This window comes from Canis lupus, chromosome 15, assembly GCF_048164855.1.
Source record: "Canis lupus baileyi chromosome 15, mCanLup2.hap1, whole genome shotgun sequence".
Taxonomy (NCBI): domain Eukaryota; kingdom Metazoa; phylum Chordata; class Mammalia; order Carnivora; family Canidae; genus Canis; species Canis lupus.
The window spans coordinates 50117386-50143648 of NC_132852.1; the positions used below are offsets into that span (position 1 = coordinate 50117386).

The 26263-nt window shown below is 35.3% G+C and overlaps 1 protein-coding gene across 1 annotated transcript in view; it reads right to left on the reverse strand.

The window, feature by feature from the left end:
• The window catches only part of MTPN (myotrophin), a 56084-nt gene that overhangs the window by 16800 nt on the left and 13021 nt on the right, over nt 1-26263 (reverse strand). Inside the window, exons 2-3 of the mRNA XM_072777350.1 lie at nt 5285-5398; nt 4421-4504 (exon numbers count right to left, since the gene is read on the reverse strand). Of these exons, the coding sequence (XP_072633451.1) occupies nt 4421-4504; nt 5285-5398 (198 nt within the window). The remainder of the gene's footprint in view (nt 1-4420; nt 4505-5284; nt 5399-26263) is intronic.

The following is a 26263-nucleotide window of genomic DNA, read 5'->3' on the forward strand; positions in this document are numbered from 1 at the left end:
ATAGTCTAGTAATCCTCTTTCTTTTGTTTTTGTGGCTCCCCACCATTAGTGGTGATCATATTGAGTTTTTAACTTTGTTTATTTTGGCTTTTTTTCCTATACTTACGGATATGCCAGCTGGATAATATATTAAAAATGTCAATTTGGTAAACTTCTCAAACTAAGTATTTTTAAAATGAATTCATAATAATCCATAAGGATTCTAACTTTTGATAAAAGGTAGAACCAGATTTCATAATACAAACATTGATTGCAACAACAACAAAAATACTCTGGAATAGCCTTGTTTTAACAACTAAGGATTTCTGAAAGAGTACAATCAATTTCCAAAAAAAAATTTGGCTAACAAAACCATAGGGTATCCATTAAATAAGCTTATGCAATAATAAAAAATCAAAGTAATTTTGAGAAAGCAGAACTAAATTTTACTATGCTGCTTTCATAAAGGTAAAACCCTTTCATCTAAAATAACAGCTCTGCATGGGTACAATTGATCTGCCATTAGCAGAGCCATCTCTGAATGTCACTTAACTTCAAAAAATCAAGGCTCAGACACAAATAAAAGGGCAGTATTACAGTCACAAGTAAAACAAAAAAAAAATAAGCTAGTTAAGAGTCAACTTACAACCAATAATGTAGCAACAGAGTACATAATTACAGGGACCCTTCTAAGAAAACATAGTAGGGCCTAATGCACATGCAAATTAAGGCAGAAGATTCTTTAAATAATGGAATCTAACAGTCACGTTTCAATGACCTGGAGCATCATGCTTTGGGACTTCTCCAGCATAATAATAACTTTTTTGTTTGTCCTGTGAGGAAAGAGAGGCTTATTGGAAGGAAATACAGAGTCTGATATATGACTAAAAAAAGCATGCTTGGGAGCATCTCATTTAATAAATGATCAGAGCCTAAGCTAAAAAGAATCCCATGGAGGTTTTTATTTTCAGAGAACAAAACCTTAGCTGGGTGGAAAAATATCAGGGAAAGAAAGAAAGGGGAGGAAAAGTTCTTTTATCTTTTATTCTGACTTACGAATTTATTTTTTGGGCTACAATTGACATATAACATTTGTATTAGTTTAAGGTACAGACCACAATGATTTGATACATATATACTCACAATGATTATCACAATAAAGTTAACATCTATCACACCTCAGATAGCTTTTTCTTGGATGAGAACTTTAAAGATTTACTCTCAACTATTTTCAAATATACACGACAGTATTATTACTGTTTCTTTTACTATACACTTATAGCAGATAGGTTGAGGTCAGGGGAACTAAGTCCATGCTGAGAAACAGAGCTGAGAAGCAAATAGAAATCAGATCCTGGTAATGCGGCATAAGCCCAGGGTCAGGCTGTGTGCCTCAGCTGTAGTTATGTGAGTCAACAAGATCTCTTTACTGTTTAAGCTATCGAAGCTGGGTTTAGTTACACACAATATAAAGAGTTCTAACTAATAAATACTGGAATTACACAAATTTCTAACAAACTGTAAATCAATACTTATAACCTGTGATAACCAGTTTTGAAAATGGTAAGCAAAAATATTCTCCCGGATGAAGTGATCCAGTGGTTTTCAAAGGTACTTACCACAGATTCTGGATTCATCACAGTGACCAAGAATAATACTTTCATTTGTTTTGGCTTTGGCAGAACCACATCATTCATATCAGTATAATGTGTAGTACCTAAAATTACTACTGCTATATACCCCCCCTCCCAAAATAAAAACCCACCGCAAACCAATGACCACCACACACTTAAAGAAATTCAGTAATAAGTGCTTAACATGCAGCTATGGGTAAAAAAATTCCTAGTTTTAGATACCCTAAATTAACTGCTTTCAGAATAGTTTCTTTAAGAAATTATCAATAAAGTGTAATAGACAAATGTGCTAGCCTTCTTTCCTAAATGAGTTAGCCTATGAAGCATAAAATTCTCTTCAGACTTAGTTAATATAAAAGCTACCATTTATTGAACATTTATATGTCAGGAACTGTGGCAAAATGCTTTGTATACATTTACTCATTTACTTTCTGTATCGTTCTTTAGCAGGACTTCTATTTTAAAACCCCAAGTAAAGTGCTATAAACAATATTTTCTAGATTATGCCATGAAATGATACGCTTGGGATTAATACTAGTGCCTTATTTTATTAAGATTTCTTGTCTTCCATCATTTGCAGGTTCCAGCTCATACAGCCAGAATGGTTACAACTGACTGGTTTGTTGAGACTGGAATTTGAACTCCATTTAAGAGTTAACACTAGAAAATTAGAACTTACCAGGACCTGAAGCATATCAAGATGACTTATCTACAGAAAACTGCCTCTAATCATCTCACTCAGTATGTGCTACAGAAAATTAAACTTACAAATTCCATAGTAGGGATACTCAAAGTGTGTTGTGAATGTGGTACCAGTCTGCAAATTGTTAGTAGTCCAGGACAACATTTTCTACATCATTAAGTATAATGCTTAGTTCAGCTAACTTGTTTTTTCATAGCAAGACATTTTTGATGAAGGAGACTGGAATGATTTATATTCTAGCCCAAACTACTCTTTACTCATTATGAACTGGTAACAGTTTTTGGACCAGCTATTTAAAATAACACTTGTTCTAAACCTTGGTTTTAAATATTGCCTCCATTTTTTTTTGTCCCTGATGCCACACACAATTTAAATGACATCCAAACACCTAGCTTAAACAGAGTAATGGAAAAAACAATAAAAATTAGCAACTTAGTACCAAAAACAACAGGATACCTAGAAATCTTGAAGCTATAAAACTGATGAAAGAAATTGAAGATGACACAACAAAATGACAAGACATCCCATGCTCATGGATTGGAAGAACAAATATTGTTACAATGTCTATACTACCCAGAGCAATCTGCATATTTAATGCAATTCCTGTCAAAGTACCAACAGCATTATTCACAAAGCTTGAACAAAGAATCCATCCACAATTCTGGACTTCAAGTTATATTACAGAGTTGGAGTAGCCAAAACAGTACCATATTGGCTCCAAAATAGACACACAGATCAATGAAACAAAAGAAAATGCAGAAATGAACCCACAACAATATGGTCAATTAATCTGCGACAAAGCAGAAAAGAATATCCAAAGGGAAAAAGATAGTGTTTTTAACAAATGGTGTTAGAAAAACTGGACAGCAACATGCAAAAGAAAGAAACTGGACTACTTTCTTATACCATTCACAAAAATAAATTCAAAATGGATGAAAGACTTAAATGTGAGACCTCAAACCATAAAAATCCTAAAGGAGAACACAGGCAGTAACTTCTTTGACACCAGCCATAGCAACTTTCTAGAAATGTCTAGAAATGAGGCAAGGGAAACAAAAGCAAAAATAAACTATTGGGACTACATTAAAAAGTTTCTGCACAGCAAAGGACACCAGCAACAAAACTAAAAGGCAATCTATAGGATGGGAGAAGATATTTACAAATGACATTATCTGATAAAGAACTTATAAAACCTAAACCTCAAAAAACAAATAATCTAACTAAAAATGTACAGAAGACATGAGCTGACAATTTTCCAAAGAAAATATCCAGATAGCCAACTAACACATGAGAAGATATTTAACAGTACCCATCATCAGGGAAATGCAAATCAAAACTACAATGAAGTAACACCTCACACCTGTCAGAAAGGCTAAAAGAAACAACAGCTGTTGGCAAGGATGTGGAGAAAGGAGAACTCTGAAGCACTGTTAGTAGGAATGTAGACTGGTGCAGCCCCTCTGGAAAACAGTACAGAGGTTCCTCAAAAAGTTAAAAATATAACTACCCTATTATTCATCAATTGCACTACTAGGTATTTACCTAAAGCATACAAAAACACTAATTCACAGGGATACACACCCCAATGTTTACAGTGGCATTATCTACCATAGCTGAATTATGCAAGCAGTACAAGTGTCCATGATGAGTGGCTAAGGAGGAAGTGGTGTGCATGCGCACACACACGCTGGAATATTACTCAGCCATAAAATAGAATGAAGTCTTGCCATCTGCAACAGCATAGATGGAGTTAGAGAGTATTATGCTAAGCGAAATGAGTCAGAGAAAGACAAATACCATACAATCTCACTCATATGTGGAATTCAAGAAACAAAACAAATGAGCAAAGGGGAGTGAGGGGGAAGAGGCAAACCAAGAAAAAGACGCTTAACTACAGAGAACAAACTGATGGGTACCAGAAGGGAGGGTGGGCAGATGGGTAAAATAAGTGATAGGGATGAGGGAGTGCATTTGTTGTGATAAGCAGCAGGTGTTATAAGCAAGTATTGTATGCACTGTATTGTATGCCTTAAATTAATATTATGCTGTATGTTAACTGGAATTTTAAATAAAAACCTAAAAAAAAATTAACAATTGACCTTACCTTTGACAGAAGCAATTTCACACAGGAGACATGACCTTCATAGACAGCAGACAGAAGAGGGGTAATATGATGTTTATCTGGAGCCTATGAAAGGAGATAAAAAAAAAAAAAACCCACTTTATTTTTCATTTCTTCTTTCTAGATTTATTTAGATAACTATCAATGTATCCCTATTTGCCTTGTTATACAAAATCGCTTCACAGCTACAAGTTTCTAGCCACTTAGCTGCCAAGGCCCAAGCCCATAGCAGTGTCTCCTTGGGTTGTCCGGCACAGTGAAGCAAAGGGCGCAGGACTCTGGCCTTGGCTCAAACCTTGGCTCTGACACTTACTGTGTTGCCTAGTATTTAACTTTGAACCCCAAGTCCTCAATACTGTAGGGATGCCAGTGAGGTCCAGGAAGGGAAGAGTAGATGGAAATTAGCCGCTGAAGAGGTAAAAAGACTGCCACAATGGGGCCAGGTGACACGGTGTCCCCCTGAAATGTGTAGAGTGGATCTTACTTGCTGTCATGGTTGCTTAAACATTTTTCCAAAACTCTGAAAAGCTATAAAAGGCGAGAGCCAGGAGAGAATTACTCCTGTTTGACCATCTGCCTATTGACCTTTGTCCAAAACTCCAGTTTGGATTTATCCTATGACTGCAGAGTCCTATCCTCCACTGCATGATAACCATTTACTACCCATACATAGTTTTAAAACGTTTGTTCTGCTTATTTAAAAAAAGAAAATCCCAACTATATATTTCTAAGTTACAGGAAATTTGGTATAATTTCAGACTGTTTTCTATAGACTTGTAAAATAATATAATGACCCAATGCATACAACAGGAATTTTTTTCTAAAATGACAATGTTCTTTACATACATTAATATCTGCTCCTTTCAGCAGCAGAAATTCCAGGATTTCAAGCTGCCCACAGTCTGCTGCATAATGAAGAGGCTTTCTTCCACCTTCTAGTGTCCGGTTGACATCTTCTCCCTTATAAGAGAAGCCAAATGAAATGATATTCAGATGGATGGTAGACTGAAGATGGGACATGAGATACCTGGTAGTTTTACTTTCTTAAAAGTCTAGGAGGGTCATGAAACAATATTTCTTGCAAACTGAAGTGACCAAGAAGTTGAAATTAAATTCTGCACAATAGCAGATATGCAGTATGAAGGTAATTTGATCATGATCAAACTGAAAACAATAGACAATAATGCTGCCATGAAATATGTTACTGTGCTCTGTTTCTACGGAGTTCAGTCAGCATAATGTCAAGATGTGGCCACAAAAGACTGGTAAATTACCGATTTTATGCCAATCATAGGACATGTACTGTAATTCAAGGAAAGCATCACTACTTTAATGGACACAGACATCATTGTCTCGAGGTAGTTAGTAATGCTACTAAGAATCATTTCATTCAACATTTACTAAAGCCTTGCTATATGACAGGCACTGTGCACAGAAGACAAAGGTGAACCAAATCAGACAGAGCTTCTGATTGCATGGACCTTACCATCTAGTCTGGGAAGGCAGATACTAAATCAACCACATAATTAAACAATGTCAAACAACGGCTATAAAGGAAAGGAACTCAGTACTATACAAATACTTATCAGAAGAACAGGGCTTAATCTTGGCGATGGATGGGGAGTGGGTCATGTTAGAAAATGAACTTAAGGCCTCAAAAAAAGTTTGCATTCATGGAGAATTAACAGATTCTAACAATAACGAATACAACAAGCCTCTTTACTGACCAGCTACTATGGGTTCGGCACTGCTATACACAAAATCTCTAATCTTTAAGCCAACCTAGAAGGAGAAAATCTCCATTTAATAAATGAAAAGTCTGAAGCTAAAAGAGATTAAATAACTTTTTTAATGTGGCTTAGTCACAAGGGAGATCTAAACTTATTCTCTTTCTATACCACCATGTTGCCTTCAATTCAGTATTTGCCCTTTCTCAAGGAAAGTTCTGATTTTAGAGTAGCAACATGTTTGAAGAAACTTATTTTCATAACTACTATACTATCCACTTACCTTGGTTTGGTCAACTCATCAAGCCATATTCTGAATCAAGATGTTCAGAACCATATCATTCCATGTCCATGCCAAGCTGATCTTTCAAACATATTTTTTTTTTAGATTTATTTATTCATGAGAGAGAGAGAGAGAGAGAGGCAGAGGGAGAAGCAGGCTCCATGTATGGAGCCTGATGCAGGACTCCATCCCAGGTCACCAGGATCAGGCCCTGGGCTGAAGGCGGCGCTAAACCGCTGAGCCCCCACCCCGGGCTGTCCTTTCAAAGGTATTCTATATGGATATAGAAGAAAGGTGTAGGGGATCCTAGGGGATCCCTGGGTGGCTCAGTGGTTTGGCGCCTGCCTTCGGACCGGGGTGTGATCCTGGAGTCCCATGATCGGGTCGGGTCCCATGTCGGGCTCCCTGCATGGAGCCTGCTTCTCCCTCTGCCTGTGTCTCTGCCTCTCTCTCTTATCTCATAAATAAATAAAATCTTAAAAAAAAAAAAAAGAAGAAAGGTGTACAACATGCTTAAAGCCACTGGAGACTGGGTTGGAGCTCCTCCCTCTCTATTACTTACTTGTGAGACTTTAGACTGGTTACTTTCCAAATCTGTTTCCTTATCTGTATAATGGGAATAAAAATGCTTAGACCTCACAAGGTTTTACCTTACCATTAAAAGATACTCCATGCAAAGTCCTTAACATAGTTCTGACACAAGGTAACATGTTTAATAAAGGTTAACTATTATTTCTGTGGATCCCTGATGTTGGTTTATACTAACACTATAAGACTATCCAAAACTGAGTCAAAGCAGATTTCTATGTAATGGTTGAAATTTAAAGGTATGACTTAATGTAATATACTTGCTATTCAGAAACAAATTTAAATAGTAGGGGCAATTTGGTGTGCCAAAATTTTTTTTTTAATTTTTTTTTTTTTTTTTTTTTGGTGTGCCACTTTAGCCTTTATTCACGACTGCACAAATGAGAGGCTCTGAGGCAAAGAGAGATACTGCTTCAGCAAATCTCAAATAAAACTAGTTTTCCTTCTACTATTATTATTTCCTTTCCATTAATATTAACTGGAGAGCACTAACTGGATAGGTCTTTTCAGTGAGAAAAGCAAAGTATTGTTTGTAGTAAGTAATCAGTAAGATGGCTTTGTCAAAAAGACATTTTCCTGAATCAAAACAAGTGGCACCTTCCTTCCCCACTTTGTGTAAGTATGGAAAATGCATATGAAATGGAGTTGTGAGTATAAACTTTCTCCTTTATCCCTGCAGACACTGCCTTTACAGTTTATTTTAGCAGATTAAAAAAATGACAATGACAATACGACAAAGGCCTTGTATGATGGACAGGAAAGATAGGATCCTCTTCTGTGGAACCTTAGCAAAAGTTGTACTTAACAGAGAAACTTATAGTACTAAAAGACCTGTACTGGAAAAGCAGAAAGGCCTCAAAATAATGATTTTTGAACTTTCACCTTAAGAAACTAGAAAGTATTAAAACACACCCACACACCAACCTAGAGTATTTTGCTTTGCAAAATAAATTAGCTGGAGAAAGACATATACCATATGATTTCACTCATACGTGGAATTTAAGAAACAACAAAAAACAGAGTATAAGGTTAACAGAGAGAGAGACAGAGACAGAGACAGAGACACGTGAACCAAGAAACAGACCCTTAACTAGAGAACTGATGGTTACCAGAGGGGAGATGGGTGGGGGATGAGTAAAACAGGTGATGTGGAGTAAGGACCCACACTTAGGATGAGCACCTGGTGATGTATGGAAGTGCTGACTCTATATATACTGTACACTGAAACTAATATTACACTGTATGCTTACTGGAATTTAAATAAAAACTTGGAAAAATAAACTAAGGAGAAAAAAAAAGGTATATGGATATCTCTGTACCTTCTCCTCAGTTTTGCTGTGAACCTAAATACGTACCAAAAAAACCCTTTATTTTTATTGATTTTTAAGATTTATTTATTCATGAGAGAGTTAGAGACACAGGTAGAGGGAGAAACAGGTTCCCTGTGGGAAGCTGATGGGGAACCTGATCCCAGGATCACACCTGAGCCAAAGGCAGATGCTCAACCACTGAACCACCCGGGTGTCCCTAAAGTTTATTTTTAAAAAGCCAACTTAAATTCTGTCTTAATTAACTTAATTAAGTTAACTTAAAGTAAGTCAGATAGAAGAATAAAGAGCAGGAACCCATGAAATGGGAAAAAGAAAAGTACTAGAAATCAAAAGCTGATTTTCCAGAATCAATACAATTGATAAATCCCTAACCAGAGTGATCAGAAAAAGAGTGAGAACACAAGGTGTTAACATCAGACTTTCCGGATTACCTTCCCACAAAGAAACTCCCAGGCCCTGGAGAGCAACACTGGTAAATTTTAACAAACATTTATGAAAAAAGAGTAATACCAATTCTTTCCAGAAGACAGGAAGTATTTAAATTCATTTTATGAGGTCAAGATTACTCTGTCCCAAAATGTGACAAAGATGATAAAAATACGTACAATACAACAAAACAAAAGAATGCTACAGGCTAATATCCCTCATGAACACAAATCCTAAACAAAATTTTAGCAAAATTTTTGAACCCAAAAATATATATAAAAAGAATATCACCATGACCAAAAGGAGTTTATCCCAAAAATACAAAGTTGGTTAAATATTTGAAAAAAGTCAACATAATATATCATGTCAACAAACTAAAAAAGAAAAACCGTATCATCTCAGTAGATGAAAAACAATCTGACAAAACCCTATGTCCTTCCTGATAAAAGCTCAGCAAATTACACCTAATAAGGGGCTTACACCGAAAAGCCCAACCACAACTATCATAGTACATTGGTGACATATCGAACGTTTTGCCCCTAAAAATCAGGAACAACACATCTCTGTTCCTACCAATTCTACTCAACACTGTACTAGAAGCTCTAACCAGTGCAATTGGGGGGGGGGGGGGGAGTACTTACTTTTTTAATAGAAAGAAGTAAAATTGTTTTTATTTGCAGGTGACATTCTCATCTATGCAGAAAATCCTATGGACTCTACCAAAAGCTGCTACAACTAATAAGTAACCTCAGCAGTGTTTCAGGAGAAAACAATACATAAAATCAAATGCATGTATATATATATATGTTTTTCTTTCATATAGATGCTCAGTATTATTTACAAGAGCATCCAAAGATATGAAATATTTAGTGATAAATTAATAAAAACATGAAACACCTATACACTGAAAACTACTAAAAATTGTTGAAATTAGAGAGGACCTAAAGAAACAGATATACCCGTTTGTGGGTTTGAAGATTCAAGACTGTAAAGATGTCAATTCTCCCTAAACTGATGTGTAGATTCATTGCAATACCAATCAAAACCACAGCAGGTTTTTAAGGAACTCACAAACTGACCCTAAATTCAATCTCGAAATGCAAAGAATCTAGACTAAGTAAAACCACTTTGAAAAAAAACAAGTTGGAAGGCCAGGACTACAAGTTGGAAGGCCAGGACTACTGGATTTCAATTACTAGAAACTGAAAAAAAAAAAAATCAAGAAAGTATAGTTTTGGCATAAAATGCTAAAATATGCAAACTTTTATCAGTAATGCATAGTGAAAGAAAGATCAGTGGATGCCTGGGAGGAAGGGAGGGGCTATAGGAGAGAGAGGCTACAAAGGAACAGGGAAGGTAACAGATGTGTTCATTATCTTGATTATGGTGGTGATTTCACAGGTGTTTTTCACATGCCAAAACTTACCAAATTGTACACTTTAAATATCTGCGGTTTGTATTTCAATTATATCTCAGGAACAGATTTTCCTGAAATCAAATCTCTGTGGCTCTATTCTTACAAAATGGGTTGCTAACAAAGTCATATTTGAGATAAGATGAGGGCAGGGGTGACTAACAATCTTCATGGGAGACTTAAGGAGCAAAAGCTAGTTGAGGTCAGGTTCCTTCACTGCTAGTGCTGAAGGAAAAGCTTTTGCCTTCTATATCCTATACCTCAACTAACTACGTGGAACCAGAGTTTTAAAGTGGGATGAGAAAGGATCAGTGTGACCTCAACCAGTTGGGTGAGCGTTAGAGATCAAAACAATTGTATGAATTGCTGGAAAAAAACCTCCTTATTAATATCCCAACTTCTAGCACTATTTTGCCCAACTCTATTCTTTACTCTGCCAACTACATGGAACTTGCTAAACACAAAATGTGATCACATCATTCCCTTTTAAAAAGTCTCCTAATGACTATTCATTGGAGTGGTCTATCATCTGATGACTACCCTTACAATTTCATTTCTCACAGCATTCCTACCCCAGCACTACCCCCACCCCATCCTTTGTTTAGTTAACTCCTACTAATCCTTTAGAAGCAGGCTTTAATACAATTTCCCATGGAAAGTCATCTTTAACCACCTCAGCTGAGTAATGTGAGCCTCGCAGGTGTGCCCAAAGCACCATGCATTTCCTGGAGTCCTGACATTTAGCACTCTGTACTCAAATTGCATGTATCTGTATTCTCTATGAAAGGCCAGGCACCATGTATCTATTATTTACTTTTGCATCTCCAATGCCAAGTATAGTTTGTGACATATAGTAAATGTTAATACGATAAAGCTGTTGGCTGAAGAAATGGAGAGGTTGCTCAAGTAATAGATTTGGAAGTAAGCCATACAGGACACCTTCCATTTCAAGTAAACATGGGTAATATACTTTAGTTATCTGGTAATAGCAGTAACTTGAGGTCAATGGTGTGTTTACTGATGTAGGGAATTTGAATGACAATTTCAACAGGTTTTCAGTGGTTCTGATAGGTGGTAACTGCAGTAATGGTGATGAAATAGGGAAGGAAGATAGTGCTCTATCTAGTTCCTTTCTTCCTACGCTCTGCCCATATTCTAAGCATTAGTGACATCATCATAGTGGACATTAGACACCTATTCTGTAATCTTGATTCTAACTTAATGAAACATTACCAGTACAGAGAAAAATCTAACCCTAATTTTGTCTCCCAGATTCTGGGATTAAAGAAAGATGTACAATCTCCAGGGGTCCCTTAGCATTACGTGCCATGTTTTCCCTTTTCTCTTGCTTTTCCACATGCCACAGAGACTATTTTAAAGTTACTTCCACTTTTTATAGACTTAAGACTTCTCTATCTCTTCCTTCCCTTTCGATCTCAGCAGATAATCTCATCATACCCTCTCTACACAGAAGACTGCTTCAGACAGCCACTCCCTCTGGAACTTCCCTCCACCACGCTTTCCTACAACCAACAAATCCTCTCCTCCTATCTGAAGCCAAACTCTCACCTGTTTTAGATATCATTTTTTCTTGCTTTCTTAGAAAGCTTACTCCTTTGTTTATCCCTTTTCTTTGTTTTCAACCTCTACTGCTCTACTGGTTCCTTTTCATCAGTACATGCCATGCACAACTTTTCCACTAAATAAGCCAACTGCAACACAACAACCTCTCTTTAGACCCATCCTCAGACCTTTTAGTTACTGTTCTCCCTCCTCCCTTTAATGGCTAACTTTTCCAAAAGCACTGTCCATATTTGCTATCTCCAATTTCTCACCTTTTGTTCTGACTTCTACCCTCAACACTAAACCATACCCATTTTTGCTGAGGTCAATGACTTCATGTTGCAAAATGCGAAGGTTGTCTCAGTCCTCACCTTAATTGGCTTAGAAAGTGACAAAGTCCATCACTTCTTATTTTTTTAAACATATGCTCTTCTCTTGGCTTCAGTGACATTACATTATTGACTATCGCTTCTGTTTCCTCTCCTGACTTATTCATGTCCACCAGGTGTTTAAAACAAATTTTGGAAATCTTGGTTATGATTCCAGATTTTCATTATATATAAACAGCTGATAAGTTTAGTCATCCTCATACAGTCCTCTAGTAATATCTACATTGAAATACCTTGACTATAAATTTTTTTTGGAATAACAAATGCTTCCTTAGGGATAAAGTACACATATGTTTTTTAAAGATATCACTATACAGTAACATTGTATGTTTTTGAGAATGTTTCTCTTCATGATGTGTGTAAATAATCATGCAGGTCATAAATGACTGCACACAGCTTCTCTTTGCTATGTACAGCTGAAGTAACACAGACTGACAAATCTAATTTGTCATCACATCAAGGCTTGCCTAGTTTCATCTTTCTCTTTTAACAGAGTAATTTATCCAGTTTCATTTTACTTTCCTTTATTGCAACATGAAGCCTGTTGGTTGTTAAATACACAACACAGATTTTTAAGGTGTTTTTAAGCTATCCTTATTTTTTTCAAATATGGCATATTCCAGATACGTAATATAGTAGGTATTATAAACTCGACAATATTTTCTGGTGAGCAGTTTAAATTAAACACACTCTATCCAGGACTACTGCAGTGACTATGAAATACTTCAGGACGGGTTGACTCTTGTGCCTATCCAATAAGGGGGTTAGATTATGATGGGAGAAGAAAGTCTATGTGAAATTCTAAATCAAATGGAACCGAAGAAGAGTTGTAAAATTACTCTATTTTAACAACTGCAGACTACCTTCTCTGGCTCTTCTCTGGTCCTAATCAGAATTATTCTTAGAATTAAAAAAAAGAAAGTGATAATGCACAACGAGTTTACAATAATAAGTCAGTGAGTTCTATGTTAAGGGGAGAACTGAATAAACAATATCATTTATTCCAATGTTGAAGCATGATGACATTTTAGGGTTGGACACTGGACAGTTTTCCAACTTTTTGAAAATTAAATGACATTACTGGCATTTATGAGAGCTAGTTATGCTTCAATTCTCAAGTACCATTGTTCTCAATAACAAAGAGCCTCAGCTATACTGGTAAATTCTTGTCTGACTAGAAAATTATTGGTGTAATGGTCTAGTTCTATCTTTAATATCAATAAATCAGCTAGTATTTACTAAGAAGCCATGTTCCTCGCATTGTACTGGGCATGCTAATGGTACACAAAAGTGAAATTGCGGGTCTGTGTCTACCTTAGGAGTCAGAGACTACATCTTCTACTTCTTTTATTGCTGCCACAATGCCAAATATGGTACTTCTAAACCTCAATAATAATTTGTGATTGCTAACTGATTATGTTATTTTATGTTATAAAATATTATATTAAGACAACAATATTCATTAAGGTGGTCCGGAGAGTATGGGTGAATATAGCACATGTGTACCTAAGAGAGTATGCCTGGAGAAATTAATTATTATGGTATATGGATTTCTCAAGGAGTTTCCTCCCGAAAATCCAAGAAATGTTATTTGGAAACCTCCTACCACATGACATGGTTGTGGGGCTTCGCTGAAATAATGTAAGGTGCCTGGCACATAGTGAGCACTCAATAATGCCAAATGCTCCTCTTAATATTAACAGAGGCTTCAATGGTTGTCATCTGAATTAACCTTCTACTCAACTTCTCCACATTCAACAATTCAACAAATGTGAATCAAGTCAATCAATGTTCCTAAGAAGTAAGACCGATCACACTTCTCCTTCACTCAAAAAATTTCAACTGCTCCCTTTTGTTGAAGAGAAAATCCTCATCATGATGCTCAAGTTATCTTCACTTTAACACCAACTTACCATTCTGGCCATTTTACCTCATATGCATTACCTCATATGCACACTGTTTCCAACACATCAGTGCTTTCCCACTTCTGAGAAACTTCACATCATTGCCTGTCTTTGTCATGGTTCCCCCACTTCCATTCATGTCTTGATCTACTGAAATTCCACTTATTCCCTGAGATCTATTTTCTCTGTTAAACTTTTACTTGACACTCTTTTTATCCCCCTGATACTCTGGATATATAATTCCCTGCTTTGAATCCTCATAGTTCTTGTTTATGTCTCTTACTCTATTTCACCTTTTATCAATTAGGCATTTGTTATTTATGTACTTCAATAAAAACTCCATTAAAAAAAGAACAGTGCCTTACTTATATATACCGCCTATGATATCTATGGGTGACTTGTTCCAACAGTCCAATTTAATGAATTAGTGCAGTCATTTATACTATCTTTGTCACACTATGGAACAAAGTGTGCTGCTTTGTTGCTTACCATAACTATCACTCCATAAACAGATATTTCAAAAATGTTATTGATGTGTCTGAACATCATAAAGTCTTAGTGTTGGAAAGGACTCTGAGTGTCATCCAACCCAACCACTCCCTCTGTGTTTGAATCCTTGCTTGTATACGATATCCAACCTAGAATTGAACCTCTAATGAAAGGCAACAAGATCTTACTATCACCTCATTCTTACTTTAAATGCTAGAAAATCCACTGTTTACCAGTTCTGTGTTCTACCCCTTGGGAACACATGGAATAAGCAGTCCCTATTTTCATGTTAGGTTACCAATTATGTTTAGCAGCCACATCACATTATAAGATGAAATCTTTTTTGTATGATTTGCTATTCTCCTGAACTTCAATTACTGATTTTCTGAGTAAACATGTAGAGCCATTACATTAATGGCTATTAAATTTCAACTTATAATGGTCATCTTATTTTTCCAGGCTGCCAATTTCTTTCTAGATTAAAAGGAATGTGTTAGTTCTGATCCCCAACCTCCCTGTAGTTGTACCTCATGTATCTTCATTATGGTGATCTAAGACATTTATTAGAAAGTAAGAAAAGATGAGAATGAGCCCCACCAGAATTTAGGAAACTTCCTTCAGTTCACTACATAAAGAAATAGGTAGTATATCTGGGTACTACCATTCAAACAGTCTTGAATCTAGTTCATTACATTCTTATCCAACCATCCTTTACCATCATTCCCCCAAGCATAACATTAAAACATAAAAATTTCAATGAAATGATTAAGATTTCCTTTATCTGATGGTCTAGGAACTGCAAAAAAAAAAGAAAAAAAACAAAAACAACCAAACAAACAAACCAAACAAACAAACAAAAAAACGGGGGGGGGGGGGGGGGGGGATTAGCACAGCAGGATTTATTTCTAATTGATCTCTTCCTATGTGTTACAAACAACCCCATGGCCACCATGAATAAATACATTTACATTTAAAAAGTAATATGTTCATTAAATAAGATTTGGAAAATAAGAGATTTTTCTTCTATACAGTCCTGCCATCTAAAATACAACCATTAAAAAAAAATACAACCATTATTACTACCTTGCTGTATTTCTGCTTAATTTTCTCAATGAAAGTAGTTACTTAAAAAATTATCATCACACTAATTATTTAACATTGAGATATCTTGTGCCATTCTTGAAAGCTTCATAATATTCGGTCAAGGTGTGCCATAGTTTACCTAAATACTCTCCTAATTCTGGACACATAGATTAATACCAAATACCCTGTACCATTAAAGTTCTTATTTTATAGAACATACAATATCATATATCTCATCAATTCCAAAGCATAGCCTTTTCCTATATTTTAACATCTCTGAAATGGGGTCACAAAATGGGGTGGGGGGCTTACCACTTGCCTTGATGAAAGGGGGAAGGTCACCCTATGGGTTGATTATGTGCTTTGGAAAAACACTACCAGTCATTGACTATGCCTGGCTTTGCTATGGAAACTAAAATATGACTGGGTCAAAATGCTAAAATGTGCAGTACAGAATTAGATTATCCTGAAGCTGGAGAACACAAAATTGTGAAATACACTGAAAGTAACATCTGCTCACATTACTCTCATGGAAAATGGGTGAGTGTGCCATCAATTCTAGTTCAGAAACTAAATAGAATATTTCATATTTTAATAATGTAATAAAGATATTAGATAAGTTAAAGCCAGTAGGAACTCATTAAATCTTAATGCTAACACTAAATGTCTGGAAGTTCTCACTTCATCTGAATTGTGTCCACAAACTAAAAGGAAAGCAAACTGACCTCCAGTATAAGCAATATATTCTCAGGGACACATTCCTAATATGCCTGTCTCAACTTCCATGAAAACAAACTGAAAAAAACAACTCAAAAAGCTCAGAATGGGGCGCTCAGGTGGCTCATTCAGTTAAGCATCCGACTCTTGATTTTGGTGCAGGTCATGATCTCAAGGTTGTGAGACTGAGCTAGCTCTGTGTTGGGTTCTGCATTGGGTGTGGAGTCAGCTTAAGATTCTCTCTCCTTTGACTTCCCGTGCCCTGCCCCCTTCCTACGGTGATTGCATGTGCATGCGGTGTGCTCACTCTGTCTAAAAAGAAAACAACCAAAAAAAAAAGAAAACAAGCTCAGAAAACCAAGCATATTGGCCAACTACTTGTACATTCATTATCTATGGTGTTATGGAAGCATGCCCTTGTGATCTATTTGCACATTACCATATACAGTGCCACTGTAGCAAAGATACTACCTACTGCATCACCATTCTATTCTCCTTTATCAACAAATTTTGACTTTATTAAGTTGGCAATGTGCCCCACTCCCACACATTTCCCAGCAACTCAGTACCTAGAAGTAGCCAAGAGGTGAGAACACAAGCTGAATGGTGCCTCGAGGACTTACTGGAATATAGGCTTCTCCTCTTATTCCTGTTTGAATGCGAGAATGGTGGCTGAAACTCCAGCAGCCATTTTGGACCATGAGGTGACCCTGAACATAGAAGTGATTCACAAAGGATGGAGGAGGAGTTTAAGTACCTTATGACCATGGAGCCACTGTACCAGGCATGGACTGCCTACTTCATGGTTTCTCTTACAAGAGAGAAAAATAAACCACTCTCTTGTTCAGTCATTTATCACCTTTGGGAAAAGGTTATAAGGTAAAAAGTTTCTTTTCTCCCACTGTCTCTTCTTAGATGCAGAATCTGCTCCTGTCAGAATAAAACAAAAGTGCTCCACTATTTCTCCCTCCATGAAAGATCAACCACTTTCTGTGGCAACAGACTTACAGAGAGACCTAGGGCACATTCCTGCCTGAAGTTAGAATTTTTTTAAGCAGTCTTTTAGAACTAGGCAATAGAGAATACTAAACTTATCACATCAGGCCAACAAAGTAACCAGAAACTAGAATTCTTCTAGTACAAGGCAGATGGTACGTGTGGTCAGGAGCAATCCTCACGTCCTATCTGTTTGCATACCCTCAATCTTGACAGCTTTCCCCTTTAAAGGGTAAGTAACAGAAGAAAAATAATGGGGTGTAAGAAAACAATAACAAAGGAAAAGAAAAATACTGAAAACTCAAGAACTTAATTTTAGAAAGCATTCACAGAGTGAGCAACATGGAATCCAAAAGACATGGTTTCTATGAAAAAAGTATCTTAAGAGAAAAATAAGCAACCATGTAGAGTGAACAAACTGAGATCCAGGTTGATGGGACTAGGAAGCTGGCTCAGAAATACAGCCGGAGAATTAAAACGGCAATTGCAAGATTAAAATCTGCACCAAAGTCAGTAGAGCTGGGTAACACTACCAACTCTAGATTGAGAAAACTGAATTAAATAAAGAATTGACAATAAGCTTAAGAAATTCTCCCAGAATACTGAAATGATAAATAAAAATGATTAAAATGTTATAATGACAGTAAAGTTAAAATCTATAAATAATACCTGGTCAGAACAAGGGGAACTAAAAAAGTTATAAAAGTAAACTTTTTTGAGTTTAAAAAAGACCTGAACCTACAGATCTCTTAGGTAAAAGCTGACAAAATTCAATAGAACTGCCCCCCCAACCCCTTCTGCTGCTGCCTATTAGTAAAGTTTTGCAATTTCTGTTTTACAAGGATAAAACGAAAGTAAAAAAAAAAAAAAAAATTAACTCTAAAGAAAATTAAATTAGCCTGGTCTCTTTCTACAACACTGAATTCCAGGGGACAAGAGAAAGAAACTCTCTAAAATAATGCTCTCTGGAGAGGACTTGGGGATGAGGTATATGCCTCTGAGGAGAGCTGCTGACACCGACACCAATGGGAGATGTATGAGGTGTCCTTTAAATATGCTGGAGGTAGGCAGAAGGTTGAGAATCTCTGATCTGCACCTGAGAGAGAATAAAGTATGACTCACGCATTCCACACCAAGCAAATCAACGTTCATGTGTAAGGCAAAGGCAGTTTTGGGTACCAGCAAATCAGAATATACACCACTGATGCTCCCAAGATGGGAGGAGGAGAAGGTGAGCAGTACCTTAAGATTTCTAGCCCAGTAAATTCTCGAACACTTAGTCTCAGCATCCCAAAGTGTTTTTTTGTTTATAATGGTTCTATCTATGGGTATTTATCAAAGTAGAAAGCCTTTTAAATATTTATTAATTCATTTAGAAGTAACAAAAAGAAACACACTGCATGTTAACATAAATGAGATTTTTAAAAATAAAAAATAACTCTATTCCTCTTCCTGTCTCCCCCAAAAGGTAAAGGGTGACACTGCATTATATATATACATATCTTGCAATCTTTTAAACATCTGCTTTAATAGAGGACAGCTGACTTCTCATATCTGCTGCCATACTCAATTTGTTTTGATATGTCGTTTTGGCCGAAATGTATGAAGAAAATTTGGCCTTCCACAGATATATAGCTGAACAGGTAAAAAATTTAACATGCTCTTAATAGCCTTTTCAGCTAATTATGGATTTTCTTTGACATTACACTAAAACTCAACAAGTGGCGGTTTGTTAAAGATTATTTACAATGTGGAATCTGTCACTGTAGCAATGAACTTCATACTCTGTTAACATTACAACAACTCTTGACCTAATGGATGTTTTGAAGAGGTCCCTGGGGCCCCCATGGATCTAATACATCTACAGCACTTTGAGAACTGTTGCCTTAATGAAACAAGAATTCAAAATTAGAACACAAGAACGGGGAGCTTTGGCATGAAAGAACTAATGATGAAAAGCCAATTAAACTTTTATTTAAGCAAATATGCTTAAAAATTAAATAATACAGATATTAAAAATAAGTCTTGAGAGAGAAGACATAGAATTTAATAAGCACATACAATCACACATTTATATGAAACAGAAAGTAGGTGAGGAAATAAAACTTCACTAGATTCTACCCGAAATAGGGTCTTAAGTGACACGAAATAGGGTCTTAAGTGACACAATCACAATTAAATGCTGTACACAGTGACTTTTAAATAAATGATGGCATATCCTCCATGAAACACTACACAGAATCATTTAAGATGAAAATAACATACTTCTTGAATGCTTACCATGTGGCTAGACTGTTACAAGTAATTCCCAAGTGTTAATTCACTTAATTATCACAAAGCTTTAGGAAATTAGTACTACTATTCATGTACAAGGAAACCGAGGCCCCAAGAAGGTAGCTTGCCCAAATTCCATACTGTCGACATGGGGAGAGGACCATGCTGTTGAGTGAATAAAGCAGAGATGATCCCACTTACTTCAAAACTTAGAAGACTATGCTTATCTATAATCATATAAAATATGCAATAAATTTATTAGGAGTCATCTTTAGAGGCCAGGACTATGAAAATACTCTCACTTTCTGAATTTCAACATTATATTTGTTAAAAATGAGCATCTATTACTTTTTTTTAAAAAAAAGATTTTATTTATTCATGAGGGACACACAGAGAGAGGCAGAGAGACAGAGGCAGAGGCTCCCTGTGGGGAGCCTGATGTGGGACTCGATCCCTGGACCCCAGGATCACGCCCTGGGCTGAAGGCAGACAACCATTAACTGCTGAGCCACCCAGGTTTCCCGCATCCATTACTTTTATAATCAATTAAAATAACATACTTGTTTTGAAAAAATACAACTAGAGGCTACTGCTTAGTAAAATTTAGATTCAAACACTTGTTTACTGATGAAATTTAAGTTCTGATAGAACTAAAAAAATGAATACCTTACAACTCAGAGAAAAGGCAACTGAGAAAATAAATCCCTATGGCTAAAAAAAAAAAAATACAATATGAAAGTAAGTTTAAGCAAAATAAATTCAAAGTCTAATGAAAATTTAAACTCATCAGTTATGTCAACAAATGTGAATAGGTTTAACTATCAAATTTAAAGATAAAGAATGAATCTTAGATTTTGTTAAATAACACTGACAAAAAGAAAAGCAAACAAAAATCCAATGAGACACAGACCCCAAAACAAAATAATATAAGAAAATGTGAAAAATGTAACGAATGGGCAAAAATATATCAGGCACATATATCTAAAAAATTAATGAGTAGTTTTAATATGATAAACTTGAATTCAAGGCAAAGAAAAATACACGTGAAAAAGATGTTCATTTTACAAAAAAAAAAAAAATGTGTATGTTAGTCATGTATCTACCTGAAAATAACTGACAAAAATAGCACTGTAGTGGGAGACTGTCTTAATAATCTCAGTCTTTGGCAGGTTGACTGAATTAATATATATTGAACTTTGTACTTTATAGAAACTACACCTTTAACTTTCAGTGATTAACGAAAGTTGACTGTAATAGACCCAAGAAAACCTCAACACATTCTAAAGTTCGAAACCTTATAGAAACTATTCTCTAATTCCAATACAGTAAAACTAAAAATCAATACCAAAACTTTATATAAACACAAAGTAGGCCAAACCCCCCCAAAGGAACAACAAAAAAAACCCATACAAATACACACACACACAACAAAACCAATAGTAAATGTCCTATATTACCGATGAAGCAAGGAAGACCTCAATACTGGAAAATCATTATTTTGAAAATAAAGTATTAAACTATTATATTAAAGGTAAGAATATTACTTATGAATAGACCAAAAACTGGAAAACCACAGCTTCTGTGAGATGGTTAAATTAATTTAAAGTTACATGGCTTTTTAAAACCTATTATTTTATTTCACATTAGACTTTGAAAACATTTATTAGTTTGCCTAGATCTTGCAACAACAAAAATTTTTAGTATACTAATTCTGGTAACTTTCCATACTAGCTAAAAGGTAATGGGAATTTTTATGAATTTAAAAATCCATTAAAGAAAAACTGTACAGAAACATCATCCAATCCATCTTGCTTCCAAAGTAAATTAACCTCAGAACATCTGAATTCAAATTCTAAGATCTATTTTTCTAGTTTTATAAATCAATAATAAGATTTTATTTAACAGGGGCGCCTTGGTGGTTCAGTAGTTGAGCATCTGCCTTTGGCTCAGGTCATGACCTTGGGGTCCTGGGATCCAGTCCCACACTGCTATGTCTCTGCCTCTCTCGAATAAATAAAAATCTTAAAAAAAAAAAAAAAAAGTTCATTTAACAGAGTTTTCAATGCTTGAGAAACACCCCCCCCAGTATTTATAATATATGTACACACACACACACACACACACGCAGAGTCCGCTATTTCTTTTAGAATAATTATTCACAAACCTATTCAAAATACATCCTTATAAAAACGAGCATTCAGAATGAAAACAAGAATTTTCAGTGTACAGCACTTTTAGAACTGCAGTAAATCTCCAAGCCTTAGTTTAAAAAATAAGTCTTAATATTTTGAATCAAAGTCTAGGAGCCAAAGTAGGTGTTCATCTTTCATTTTAAGCAAAAACCAGCAAACTAATACCTGGCTTTGGTGATACTGTGTAATAATTTGTTTGTTTCCTCTTGAGTAACAAATTATAAAAGAAATAATAAGCAATGTTCTGTATCAAATGTAAAGTCTTACAATGATTTAAATAACTTATTTTAAAATTATGAAGCCTGGAATGATTTTTTACATGACTAACTCAAAGTGGCTTGTCATCTATTTTTTTTAATCTCCTTATCTTTTGTATTACACCGTAGAAGCAATTAAAAGCATTTTAAGAACACGGAACATCCCTAATGTACACCGGGTGACTAGTCAAATCCCAAGACAATGTTACAGTCCCTCCCCACCTTCCCAGATTCAGATCGCTTTTCTGTCAGTTTGCTAAGGCCAAGATGAAGGTGAACTGGTTCTTGCTCTCGGTCTCTGTCTCTGTTAACACTTCATTTCCTGTTCAGATTTTGGATACTCTTTTTCCTGTCATTTAGTCTCCAAACGTTGCCTTTCAGCTCAAGCTGACACTCCTTAATTTGATTTTGATTTCATCTTCTGGAGAGAGAATATAACTCCAAGCTCTTTCTATGTAAACACTTACTATCATATGCACAGCTCTAGATCTTTATAAGTAAGACCTTTAAAAGCTTTAAAGATTTTTTTTCACTCACTAGCAATTTATTTGGTCATTTATTCAAATATTCTTGAGCTCCCGCTAAGAGCAAGACATTATTCTACATGGTAGAAATGTACAGAAGTGGACAAAAAGACACAAGTTCATCAGGAAAATTAACAGCTGTAATTCACACAGCATGATCTGGACTATGGTCACTGTGGTTCTAAAAGTTTCACTTTTGACACCAGGTATGTGCCAAGTCATACAAACAAAAATGGAAACTCCATCTCTCTACTCCCTCAGTCTTTCAAAACCAAAAACCAAAAACCTCACATTCATGTAATGGAAATGAGAGTGTTTTATGGAACCAAACAGATCTACAGACAAATCTTGGCTCTACCATTTACTAACTTGGTTAACCTGGGCATATTACTTAAATTTCTTCAATTCTCATTTATCTTACCTGTGAAAACAATCTTCCATAGTATTTTTAAACCAAATGTTTATGAGAATTAAATGAGAAAATGTAGACAAAGCACCCAGCAAGTCATAAAATTAGATGGTGGCTATTAGAATATTGTTACGTTTATTTGTAATACAGGACAAGTAGTAGGTCTTTGGTTTGCTTTATCTATATTCTAGGAATCTGTCATTTTAATCTTTTATATGTTCCAGAGAGTTAATTTTTCTTCTGCTGGGCTGCTAGTACTACATCACTGTAAGAACAGCTTCTGAAAGTTTAAGGCAAATAAGGCACAAAAAATTAGGTACAATGATAACTTAAACAAATCCTCTGAAGGGGCTTCGTGATATGAAGTGTTTTATTTCTAACAACCACAGTCCAAAGAGAGAGGAGTATTCAGTTTACTTAGTCTAGTTTACTTTATATTTCTACTTTTCTACCTCCTCCTTTCATCAGATTTCCCAGCTTTTTTCAATATATGCCTTATCCACTCTCCTAAATGGTTTTAATATGGAATAAAAATATATGTGCAAATATGTATATACTTTCAACAGTTTCAGATTTCCTGTCCTTAATGGCAAAAATCTTTCATATGCATCTCCAGAGTGTGGTTTGGTGGGAATATTTACTAGATCTAGTATTTCTTACAGGTCTCTACTACATATTAGGTTCATTTGAATAATAAACATTCAGATTGAGATAACATTCTTTATAATATTTCCAAATGAAATGGTCATCTGACTCTTGCAGAGAACTCTGTCTTAGGACTTTTTTTAGGTGAAAATACACACGTAATTTGCTTCCTCTGATCTCCAAGATACCTACAGGCTGCTGCAACTGAGTTCTAATGCATAAGTACATACTGTACTGTCACAAGAAACCAGTGTCCTCAAGAGCCACTTAACAAAGAATAGACTAAATTAGCATACGTGTGACTATTTTGTAGCACAGCATGTAAATTAATCCTGGACACTTAACTGATAGTAGCATGCAGTAAAACTATTGTATTTAACAAATTCTATATAGTTAGTTGAGTCAATGTTCCCAGGAATTAAATTACAGCTAAGTACTACCTTTCCCTACTGTGAGTTCAGAATTTCCCTAAGACTGTGGTATTTAATATTTTTATAATGACGGAGCCTTTTGAGGATTGGATGAAAGCTAGGGGCCCTCCTTTCCTACAAGTGCCCCTCTGTCCTCTATCCCCTACCCCTCAAGGTTACAAGTCCTTGCCTTAGGGTACAACTTTGCCAAAAAAAATTACATAATATTGTACCGGTGACATTAGCAGATAAAAAGTATCAGAGTTATAAATGACAACACAGCAGTGGATTCAAATGTATAATTTACCAATGAGGAAGAAAGGAAACCAAAAAGATGATAATAAGGTAGATGGCACAACAGAAAGGTAGAATGTCTGAGAAATATATAATCAACTTGTTCTTAATTCTATATATTTTCTACAAAGTTAACAGGAAAGGTATGACACACTAAATGCATCAAACTTTAAATATTATAAATATGAATGCATTTCAAAATAATGAACAATAATAATATGCATCATAAACATTCACTTAATGAGCACCTATTTAGTAAATAAATAATAATGCATCCACAGAAAACATTTTAAATTGTTTTGAAGAATAGTTTCTTACTACTATTTAAAATCCTTACTAGGCTGATCCTGACCAAAGTAATCACCTTCTAAAATCTACCAGGATCAGTCACCCCACACATGTTCCCAACCGGGTTATTTTCACTGACAAAATTACGACAAATGGTAATAATTTCAACATACTTCAATGGTAATGATGCCTGAGAATCTGGCAAAAAGTTTTCTTTGGAAGAAGAAATTGTTCACAGTAAAAAACAAAACACATATACTTTGCTTAAGGATGAAAAAATAAAACAAAGTGCTGTATTTTTAACATAGTTATCTGAATAACTATGTTTTTCTGTCTCTGGGATTCTTAGGACTATTCAAGGTTTTGGAAGGATATATTCAAATTACAAGTTCATTTTCATTAATTTACTTACCAGTATCACACAGAACTAATGAAAATCAAAACTTGAACGAAAAAATTTTAAGTGCAAACATAATGTATAACTGTATTTTTAACAGAAGTGTTATACATCTATGTTTTTTACTAATAAAGTATTTAAATGAAAGCCCATGACAGTTAAGAACTGAAATTTTTAAAACTTGTAGTTAAATCCAATTAATTAACATATAATGTATTACTGGTTTCAGAGTTGGAGCTCAGTGATTCATCCGTCTTATATAACACTTGGTGTTCATTACATCACCTACCCTCCTTAATGTCCATCACCCAGTTACCCTATCCCCCCAACCTCTTCCCCTCCAAGAGCAGAATTCTTATAGTATACTTCCTCATGGATATACCACACAGAACTTTTAACTAAGTTTTTTTTTTTTTTTCAAAATGGCTACTTCAGTCATTTAAATTAGTTTTATATAGCTGATTTACTTATTAAAAGCTCACCTTATTTTTCTGTCTTGGAAGGTTTTAAAGCAATCAGTTACACTTGGAAATTTTCAGACGGAAATTAGCTAAGTATTAACATTTTTACTGGTGGTATAAAATTAAATTTTTAATTTAACAGAATGCATGCATTTATATGAAGATAGACTACCAAAACTTAAAAACTCCATTCAAAACATTATGGTAGTATCTCAATTTGAAAAAATTAATATGATCAAAAATTAGCTTCATTTTCAAAAAACTAATTCAGGGTTCAACAGGTAGAATTTATTCCTAAAATCTTATGTAGCCTGAGAAATATCTTGTGTCTGGATCCAATGGTTTACATTTCTAAAGTATGTATCTATAAATAAACCCATGATAGGAAGGGAGAGGGAAAAGGGAAGAAAAAGAGGGGGCAGGAGAGAAGAAAGAGGGGAAAGAGTAACTCAGTTCCTACAATTTTAGTGTGACCTTTGAAGAAATCTATCGAGTGGGAAGAGGGGTGGTGTATACATTTTCTTAAGATTGTTTTTCTGTCACCATCATACATGAGTGACAACTTGAATATATGTTTTATTCCTAACAGAATTGCTTGTTTCACTGTTTTCCAGTACTATCACAGAAAATAATCTAAAGGTAAGATGATTTAACCTCTTAAAATTAATGTTACTATTTTGCCCATAAGCATACAGACTAAAAGAAAATCTTCATAGTTAATCACTTTAGTCAGGATGTGTCACGCTCCTCATTTATGTTTACTG